This window comes from Vigna unguiculata, chromosome 9 (assembly GCF_004118075.2).
Source record: "Vigna unguiculata cultivar IT97K-499-35 chromosome 9, ASM411807v1, whole genome shotgun sequence".
Taxonomy (NCBI): Eukaryota; Viridiplantae; Streptophyta; class Magnoliopsida; order Fabales; family Fabaceae; genus Vigna; species Vigna unguiculata.
The window spans coordinates 40706434-40717275 of NC_040287.1; the positions used below are offsets into that span (position 1 = coordinate 40706434).

The window sequence follows — 10842 nt, forward strand, 5'->3', positions numbered from 1 at the left end:
TTTATTTGTTGATTTCAGCTACATATGGGTGTGACTTTGAAAACGAGGGATCCTTTTGACTACAGCAACAAATAAATCAAACGAGGCTTTTAGGTTAAAAGGAGAAGCTACGGACGCACAAGTCCACGCACCTACTCCTTCTTAATTCTTCTTCTTCTCCTTCTTCTTCTTAAGTCTAGTTTCAAGATTGAAAAAGCATTAGTGTCCTGTAGCTGAAATCTTAAAAAATAATCATGTTAGATACTCCACTCACCCGTCATAAATCAGACTTTCATAAAGGAGAGGGCACATGAAGTATGAAAGGGTACATTCATATATTTATTTTTTCCCCATTGACATGCAAGTTTCTTTTTACCACATAGTGCCTCGTAGGGCCATCAGAAGCAGACTTAGGAGGGAGAGGGAGACCAGCAATTTGAATTTACAAGTCCCGACCAGTTTCATCACGTGTACTGTGTCTGCATATCGAGAAAAACAACAGCCTTATCCTCTATCTCTAGGATTTCGATCACATTCTCAAACTATACTTTTACAGTTTAGGGAGAGATGAAAAAAGTCTCATACTGAAACAGGCTGTAAATAATGAAAGACCGATGAGATAGTTGCCTTAATAATTTCAGACTTACCATAAGTATTTCTCAAAAAAAATTATCTATATCCTACGATAAATTTTATTATTACCTTAGAAAATACAATGATATTTTTATTTATAGTATATCATGATAATTTAAGAGTTATTGGAATGATGGATAAAAATTTAGTAAAAAATAGATTAAAATATTGTTATCTGAAAAATTAATAAGGAGTTTTAAGATAAGTGGACGAGTGATTGTTTTTAAATAATTTAAGTGTTAATCTTGTTCATTTTTGAAAAGCTAAAAGTAAACAATTTTGTATTCATATAGGTAGATTACCTCTACCCTGAATTGTTTTAGTAAACATATGGCTCTAAATTTAAACATAAAAGAATTATCTATGACATGTTTTGACATAAATTTTAATAATATATATGATTCCATATATATAATATTTATTTTTTATATTAAAAATCAATTCACAATATGTTCGTCTTCTTAAAATTAAATATGGTTTTAGTATTTATATTTAACATCAAATTGAAATTTGGTATTATTTTAAATCTTAATATATTTTAGTATATTTTAAATTTAAGTATATTGATTTTTTTACATGTTAAACAACATTTAAGATTATGTTTGAAGTGAAAAATGTTAAATATAAAAAATTCAAATATCACATGAAACATCGTATGACACGTACAAAATTAATATAATTGGATAAAAAGACTATATTTATTAATTTTTAAAGTTTAAGAACTAAATTATATCAAAATCTTAGACAAAATGTTGAGGTCAAAGTTTTTCGACTATATATATATATATATATATATATATATATTTAATCTTTTTTACTTAATGAATTTCTAATTCACTTTACCTAATTAAATTCTAAAATTTAAAATTTTTCGTTGAAAATTAAATGAATAGACTATATTAATAATCAAAAGTTTAAAGTACCAGCGCTGATGATCTTGATTACTTTCAGAATGAAGATACAATAAATGCAAAATCTAACAAGCAATTATTACTTGTTCTTTGAAGTTATATAAAAATATTTCATATTTCATATATTGCTTGATTAACTCTATATGACTTCCCAAGATTATTTATTTAATCTAGTTCTCAACTATATATTTTCATACAACAATAATTCATAAGTTTTTATTAAATCAAGTTTTTTAAATATTCAGCTTAAACATTTAATTGACTGACACACATTTGTAACTTATTTAAATCCATGATATTTGTTTTAAAGTTACTTAATTATTTTAATATATCATTTCACCACTGAGTGTAAATATAACTACTAAAAATATTAACGAACAAAAAAAAACAAACTAATTGCTAATATGATTACTAAAATATTAAATAAAAATAAAAATTGAGTCTTGGTGTAGTGCTCAAAGATTTTAAGCTATTTCTTTGCAAAAACATGAAAAATACTATATGAAGTAAAAAAGGTATGTTTAAGAGTAACCGTAAGAGTTACTTTTACTTTAATGATATGTTTTTTGTTGGAGATTATTGACGAGTAGAAATGATAGATAAACTCTTCTATGTGAATATTATTCAAACTCATTTTTATTTTAACAAAAAGGTTTCGTATTAATTATATATGAGTAAATTAGATATGAGTATGAAAAATATTGAATTATTTTAATTAGGTATAAAGATGCCTTCTTATCCAAAAAGTATATTGTATAAGGGAGAAACCTGTCCAATTTTACAAACAAGGAAAATTAATTTGAAATTTAAATCTAGATCTAGCTAAAGTGATATTAATGTTTATCATGCATGGTTCCTTATCCTAAATTTTGTTTGGTTGAGATTCACACGGACCTTAATTGAGCTTAGATAACCTCGCTTTACTCTTGTTAACTTGGTTTTCCAAGGTTATATTTTCCAGTACCTTTTGGACTTGACAGACTCAATCGCAACTTAGCCAAATAGTAATTATTTAAAGAAAAATATAAGTCTTAAATAATTTATAAGTTCAAGAAATAAAATAAATAAATAATTGATTAATTTTTTGAATAAATTAAATATCTTCTAATATATTATGTACCGAATCTTACGTTATACATAAGATTCTGTAAGTGATAAATGTTTAATTTTATTGGAAAGATGGAGAATCTTGGAGGTACAAGTTCGGTTCTTTTACATAGTATAATTATACCTAATAATTACTGAAATGAGCAATTTTTTTTAAAAAATTATCAATATGGAGAATTTGTATCTGATTTATACTATTTCAAAATAATAAGTCATATGTCATGAGTACGACTTTATTATAAATATGATTTCAGATATTAATATTAATAGAACAAAATATTTTATTTTTTATTAAAAAAATAAGTCATGTGTAAGTGAGGACTTGAGACAGGATGTCGTAATTCTCATTGATGACATCTTATATAAATTGTGTTTGTGATGTATGACTCTTTTAAGATGAAGTCTATATCTTCAATATTTTATATTTTTAATTTTTTTAGTTGAAATAATAAATTTAGTTTTTATTATGATAGATGCTTATATTTTTATACTTAATAAGTTGTATTAAAATAATATTAAATAAATAATGAAATATGTATTATTAAAAAAATTAAAGAAGGAAAGAAAAACAATATTATTAAAGAAAAAGAAAAGAAATATTATTAAAAAAATAAATAAAATATATTATAAATGATCATATTATTTTTAAAGTTCTACTTAAACAATTAGATTAGAAAGTAATACATAAAAAACCGAGTAATAATATAGTTGTACTAAAAGATTTATTGATGAGACGATGTTCCACAAGGAAAAGGAAAAGGCAAAGAAAAATCTGGATAAAAAATGAATTGAGATTTTGAATGTTCAGTTCATTTTTTTATGTTATTTGTGGTAGGATTTGAAATTATTTTGTATGTATGGACACATAATGTTTTTAACTTTTGTGATATATGAAAATGTTAGATATATGCACAATAGGCTTAGTATTATGTTGTGTGTATATATAGTAGAGCTGTAAAAATGGGTTGGAACCCGCGAGCCAACCCAGCTCACAAGGTGTCGGGCCGACCGTGTTGGGTTGAATTTTTTTTACAAATTTCAATACAGGTTGATTTTTGACTCGACTCATCTAGAATCCGGTTCTCCCGGGATGGCTCACCAACCTGCAAATAAAAGGATCACACAAGTGTTTCTTATTTTTTTTATTAAGTTGGGTTTTACATTTGGGTCATGTTAATGTTGTTTTATCCAACACATAAATAATTTGTATTTTTTTATTTTGGTTTGTATTTGGATTGTATTAAAGTTTATTTAGATTTTAATTAGAATTACAATTTAGTTTTGACTGAAAAAAAAAAAATAAAAATATTTTTTTTAATTAAGTGAACCTGTGAGCCAACCCGTTTAACCCGCCAACCCGTGGTGGGTCTAGGTTCGAAATTTTTTTACTCGCTAAAAAGTGAGTCGGGTTGGGTTTGCTCACTAAATCATCAACCCGTGGTGGGTCGAGCCGGATCGGACTGGATTACCCGTTTTGACAGTTCTAATATATAGGTTCAGATAACCCAATTATCTCATTAATTTAATATATTTTTGCTTATAAAAAAATGGTCACAAATTTCTTTTTAATTATTTTCTGATAAGATTTTATTTGTTTTTTTTACATATTTGTTTTCTCAATAAAATTCACTTTTTCCAGTAAAAATTCTAACTCTTGATCTCCATTCTACTACACCTTTTAAAGGAAAAAAAAAAACTCATTAATTACTCAATTTCACAACTTTTTTTATCAAATATAGAAAAGTTAATTAAGAGTTCAATAAGTCGCGTAAAAATAACATGACTAGACTTTTTCAATCAAATGAGAGTATACAAACAAAATATTACGTCTTATGGTACACTTAATCATTGATTTAATTTCTGAAGGTTTGGAATCATAAGAATAGTCAGTCAAATTATTCTTCAAAATTATAACATAAAAGGGAGGTTTCTCAACGTGTATTATCCATTAATAACTATTTACATGTCATCTGTGCAATACGAAACTGTCGTATATAAGAATCAGTCCAAAGTTATGGTTGAAAGTCTGAAATCATCGCTTCTTTTTTAGTTTTCTATTCTCTAATAGAAAATGATATATCATATATCAATCAGAAAAAGAAATCATAAAGGAAACATAAATGTTCAGAGGTTCTTGCAAGTGAAATAATATGTATGATTTTGTAAAATAATAAAACTTGTATTTTCTTAAACATGCAGTTAGCGGTCTATTAAGGAGGCTGCAAGACTGAATTTTTCCACATTAGTGCGTTGATGAAACTTGTGGATTTCATGAACATTTTTAATGGTATCATAAGCAAAGTTTCGTTCAAATTAGGCATTGAATGGTTAATTAAATAGAGGAAATGGATACTCTACCCATCATTCTGGATATGATGCAGAAATGTCTTATGAATTATAGGGTTGGATGCATTGCATCTCTTTGCATGTGTGACGCAAAAAGCCATTAATAATGTGGTTAGTCATTTTTTACCAGCCTAATAATTTATTCTGAACTTATAATGAGCCATATATGGACACAGTCAACAAAAATAGTATATTGCATCTTCAACTTTATTTTATTTTTTATGAAGCTAACTTCAACTCATTAGTTACTAATCAATATGGAATCAATTTTCATTACGCAATCTTACAAATTTTGATTCAATGAACGGTAGAAAGCTTTTTATACCGTGTATTTTAATGTCTATGTAAGTTTAAAACAAATTGAAATTTGTAACTATATTTCGTGAACATATTTTTATACTGCCATTTCATTGTATGTAATCACGTAATGAAATAAATTTTATTATTATATTAACAACTTTATAAAATTAGTAATTTAATATGACAGTTTTTAATAATATTTTTTTAAAATTAAGTTTCTCACCAATTCATAATGATATTGTTTCACGGAGTATCATCACTAATGGATTTGGAACGATAGATATTTTGTACTTGTATGAGAAGTATTCTAATCCCTAAATTACTATTATATTTTATATTTTTATTTTTTAAATTGTTATTATTTGTTTAAAATTCTAAGAAGAAATATAACATATGAACTTTCAGTGTAGTCCTTTCTGCTACATTAAGAATCAAGCAGATAAAATAATCGTTTTAGGCTTAAAATATAAAATATTAATTTTTTGTTTTAGGTACTAATATTTTTTATTAAATTAATTATAAAATTATGTTTAAGAAAGAAAAAGGTCTCAAACAATTTTTTATTAAATTAATTATAAAATTATGTTTAAGAAAAAAATGACTTAATTTTCCTAATACTAATATGTCTCTATTAAATTAATTATAATTGTATTTTTAAAAATAAAATTTAATTAAATTATTATTAGAGTGTCTTTGTTTTTCTTTTTAGGATTTTGGTAATCTCATGCTTTTTGTGTAACAATATTTTTAATTTTGTTTTTGGTTATTTTTTTTTCTACTTTGATTTTATTCTATTTGTTAAATTTGTAAAAGATTAAAAATACATTTTTTATGTCTAGTTTTGTTTTTCAGTATTTTTTATTTATCGGTTTTAAGAAATTTTTTATGTATATTTTGACGAGAAGATGAAAATTTTGCTTAGATTGAATATAGAACTATTAATTAGATTAAAGTTCACTATTAAACAAACTCATATTTTCTGTCAATTTTATTTTGAAATTTTTTTCGTATGAAATACTTACAAATTTTGTTGTGAAAAAAAATTTGCAATAAATTGTTACTAATTTTCTTGCAAAATATTTTGTATAAAACACTTTTCGTAACAAATTTTGTAGAAAATACTTGCAATTACTTTCCAATTAAAATTCTTAGAAAAAGTTTTTTCCTGCAAATTATTTTAACAAATTTGCAAGAAAAAATTCATATAATACGAGAATTTCTAGTAGTTTATGGTAGTTATAGATAATGGTGATATAAAATCTCATTTTTAAATTTATTTTAAGTCTTCAAAAATATTTTATACCTTATAGACACAGTTTATAGTGGAATGCCGCCTGCTGCAGACAGATAATCCCGCGGTTTTGATGTGGCAATTTCTTACCTTTTAAGAGGCTCACAACCCGAGCGACCATGTTCCGGTCGTGACACCCAAGTAACCGAACGACCACATTGGTAACGACCCAATTTATCTGTGGATTTTTGTCATAAATATGTCGTACAAGAATCAAATAACTACAAATTAATGTAAAACATGTCAGTAAAAGTTTAAAAAATAATTGGGCCGTGATTATGAAAACCCTAATCACAGACTCATGTCAAACACTATAAATATGACTCCAAGGTAAGTTGCTAAGAACTTTTACTTCGCATTTATTACAACATTATTTACATTCATCTGAACGGACTTGAACTGACTTAAGCATCGGAACATTATCAACAGGTATCCCAATTATCTGGACAACTGAACGAGAGAGAAAGAAAGCAGATCGAACGGGATAAACTAAACTGTAACGAGAAGAGAGTGAAAACAAATTGAGTGTTTTATATAGGTGCTAAATCCCTATATCCGGAACAATTGAATAAAACTCTTTTTTATCATTATGAATTTGAAATTAACAATTCTTATTTCTTCAATTTAATCGAATGTGATATATTTTCCACAGAAATGATAAAAATATTGCGGGGTGCTACCGTTTGTGGAGACAACACGCAATATTAACATAGTATGTGACACCTTATCAGCAAGAAGAGTGTAACGGAGACTGGACTGTCGGGCTTATACCAATAGTTTAGGAAACAAGAGACTGGGCTGTCGGGATTAAACATACTTGTGTGGATTTTCTTGCAGAATATGGGGCATCTTGCTAATTCAAATCCTCCCACCATTGCTCTAGCATGGCCAAATCTGGGTTTTATAAAATTTCTTTATGTTGGTAATGACTTTAAGCCTTAAATGAAATCTTGAGATATAAAAATAAAATGATAATTTTTTTTTATCTTAATGACATTTTTTACATTAGGAATCAAATACAATTATTAAGATATAAATATAAAGATGTCTCACAAATAATATGACTATGTAGGATTTATAATGACTTTTAAAATGAAAATGACTTAAGACAATATTCTTTTACTATATTTGAAGTTTTGATTTTAGATGTTTATTCATGGTCAATTTATTTATTTTATATGACATAAAAATGATCAATGAATTCTCAAATGTTAATTATAATGACTTGAAATATATAACTAATAGAAAAAGCATATGCTCTTTCATTTATCTTCATTAAAAAGAAAATCCCCCATTTGAATTATTTTATTACCAAACTACACAGGAGGAAAAATGCTAAATGATGAGGGTAGTCTGACCTTTCCACAAATTTTCCATTTTCAATTTTTTTTATTCTCAACTGAAAATGTTTTAATATTATATTTTAAATTGGATTATATATATATATATATATATGACAATAATTTTTTATAATAATTTAATAATAGTATATTTCACCAAATAAAATGTATATAATGGATACATGGTAACTTTATTTTCTAATAAGAACTTTCCTATATTTTAATGGATAGAAGTTTTTAACAAAACTATTGTTTCCATCCTCTCATTCTCATAAATATCTAATTGAATATATTCCTACTATTATTTTAATATGTTTTAATTTAAATTAAAAGTTTCTGAATTAATTGAGTATAAATGATATTTAATTTTTTAAATTAGATACACAAACGTAATTTCTCGTTTTATACTTCTTGATCAAGATTAAAACACCTTCAATTTTTATCAGATGATTTAAAAAATTATATTAATTTTTTTCTTAATTTATAATTTATTTTTAAGACATATTTTATTATTTTTACTATTTTCTATTTAAGATTCATTTATTAGTATACTTATTTAATATTTATATAGTTGTAATTTATTTATTGATATTTGTTTTGGAATATTTCAAAGCTACAAACTCCCCGACACTGATGCCATCTGTGTCTTTTGCTTGGAGCATGTCAGAAGCACTTGCTTATTTATACCTAGAGTCAGGACTTCTTGGTTCAAGCTATCTACTTACAACTCAAATCACTGTTGTTTGTGAATTTGAATCATGATCACCCCTGTGGTTCGACGCATTTCAGAATACTTGGTGAAACCACGTGGTTTAACCCAAGTCTCAAACCAAACATGCAATTTAACATCCTGGGATATTGCTATGTTGTCTATGCACTATATCCAGAAAGGTCTGCTATTCAAGAAGCCTGCAACCCTACTTGATGAACATGCTTTCATACAAAATCTGTTGGAGAACCTCAAACACTCTCTTTCTCTTACCCTCTTCCATTTTTATCCATTGTCTGGTCGCCTTGTCACCCACAAAACCCAAAACCCTCCCACTTATACTGTTTCTGTTGATTGTAACAACAGCGATGGAGCTAGATTCATTTATGCAACTCTTGATATGACCATAGCTGATATCCTCTCCCCCATTGATGTCCCACACATTGTTCAATCACTCTTTGACCACCACAAAGCAGTTAACCATGACGGTCACTCCATGCCGCTCTTGTCCATCCAGGTCACTGAACTAGTCGACGGTGTTTTCGTAGGTTGTTCCATGAATCACGCTGTCTGTGATGGCACTTCTTATTGGAATTTCATCAATACATGGTCTCAGATATTCCAAGCTCAACCCCAAGCCGATGAATATGACGTTCCCATTCTGCACCAACCTATTCACAACCGCTGGTTTCCAAGTGATTGCACTCCACCAATCAATCTTCCTTTCAAACATCATAACGAGTTCATCAGCAGGTTTGAAGCACCCTTGCTGAGAGAGAGATTCTTCCACTTTTCAGCAGAGTCTATAGCAAAACTGAAAGCAAGGGCAAACTCAGAGTCCAACGATAGTAATACCTCCAAAATCTCTTCATTCCAGTCATTATCAGCACTGGTGTGGAGATCAATAACTCGTGCATGCTCTCTACCGTATGAACAAAAAACAAGATGTAGGTTAGCTGCAAACAATAGATCAAGAATGGAACCGCCTCTTCCACACGAATACTTTGGAAACTCAATTCATAAGGTGAGTGCAGAAACGAGAGTTGGGGAATTACTTGAGAATGATCTTGGATGGGCTGCATTGAAGTTGCACTCTGCTGTTACAAGGCACAATGACAGAGAGGTGTTGCAATCAGTCCAAGAGTGGTTACAGTCTCCGGTGATCTACCAACTTGGTCAGCCCATGGAGGCGTTCGTTGTGATGATTAGTAGCTCGCCCAGGTTCAACATGTATGGGAATGAGTTTGGAATGGAGAAAGCAGTGGCAGTTAGAAGTGGGTATGCCAATAAATTTCATGGGAAGGTGATATCATATCCAGGACGTGAAGGAGGGGGAAGCATCGATTTGGAACTCTGCCTTTTGCCACATGCAATGTGCTCTCTCGAATCAGATGAGGAGTTTATGAATTCTGTTTCAATTTCCACTACCTTATACTAGCTACTATGCTATAATCTTCACACTGTTTCGTTCCTGAATAAGTCAGATATTACTTGTATGGGTTAAATGATGTCTTATGCTAGTTTGCTAAGTTTCCAGTGTTTCACGTTTCAACGTATGAAATGTGATTATGTGTACGTCGTTTTATGTTAAAATTTCTTGGATTGATGTCTTGCACTAGTTTAATAAGGTTTTCAAGCAAGTGTTTGATAGTTAACAACTCAAATATGATTATTTGTATGTCATTTATGTTAAGTGAAGTGATAATATATAGGCTTTTTTGTATTTAGGGGTCGATTTAAATTCAAATTTGTAAAAATGAGTTTGTTGAATTTTTTTTTGCAAAATAGGGTCAAGTCGTCGTGGCGGAGGACGACATTAAAGGTGAAGTCGTCCTCCACCGTGCCGGTTTCTTTTTTATTTTTTTTTTCAAAAAGCGAAATCATGCTCTCAGAAGCCGTTTCTATTTATTTTAAAAGTGAAATCGTTCTTGAGCCTGACGACTTCACTTTTTGGTTTTTTTTTTTTTTTACATTCAGCTTTATATATATATATATATATATATATATATATATATTCTTTTTTTAATTATATATTATTTAGTTTTTTTTTACTCATTTGTTGTCTTTATAATATACTTATTCGACCAGTGCTTTACCCTCTTTAAATGAGAACAATTGTATCATAATTTAAGATACATGAATCAACCTAATGAAAATATGACACTTAATAATGAATTTTTCATTTATCGTTTTTGCAAACATTTCATCCTATCCAAATCTAAATTT

General features: G+C 28.0%; 1 protein-coding gene across 1 annotated transcript; it reads left to right on the forward strand.

The window, feature by feature from the left end:
• The first annotated feature begins 8665 nt into the window (after nucleotides 1-8665).
• Nucleotides 8666-10239, forward strand: LOC114195922 (uncharacterized acetyltransferase At3g50280-like). The gene has a single exon (XM_028086371.1). The coding sequence runs from the start codon at nucleotides 8666-8668 to the stop codon at nucleotides 10052-10054; it is 1389 nt and encodes a 462-aa protein (XP_027942172.1). The 3' UTR covers nucleotides 10055-10239.
• Nucleotides 10240-10842: the final 603 nt, after the last annotated feature.

What these genes read in the sequence shown, in the direction of transcription:
- LOC114195922 (XM_028086371.1), top strand. Translation starts at nt 8,666, where the DNA reads ATGATCACCCCTGTGGTTCGACGCATTTCAGAATACTTGGTGAAACCA.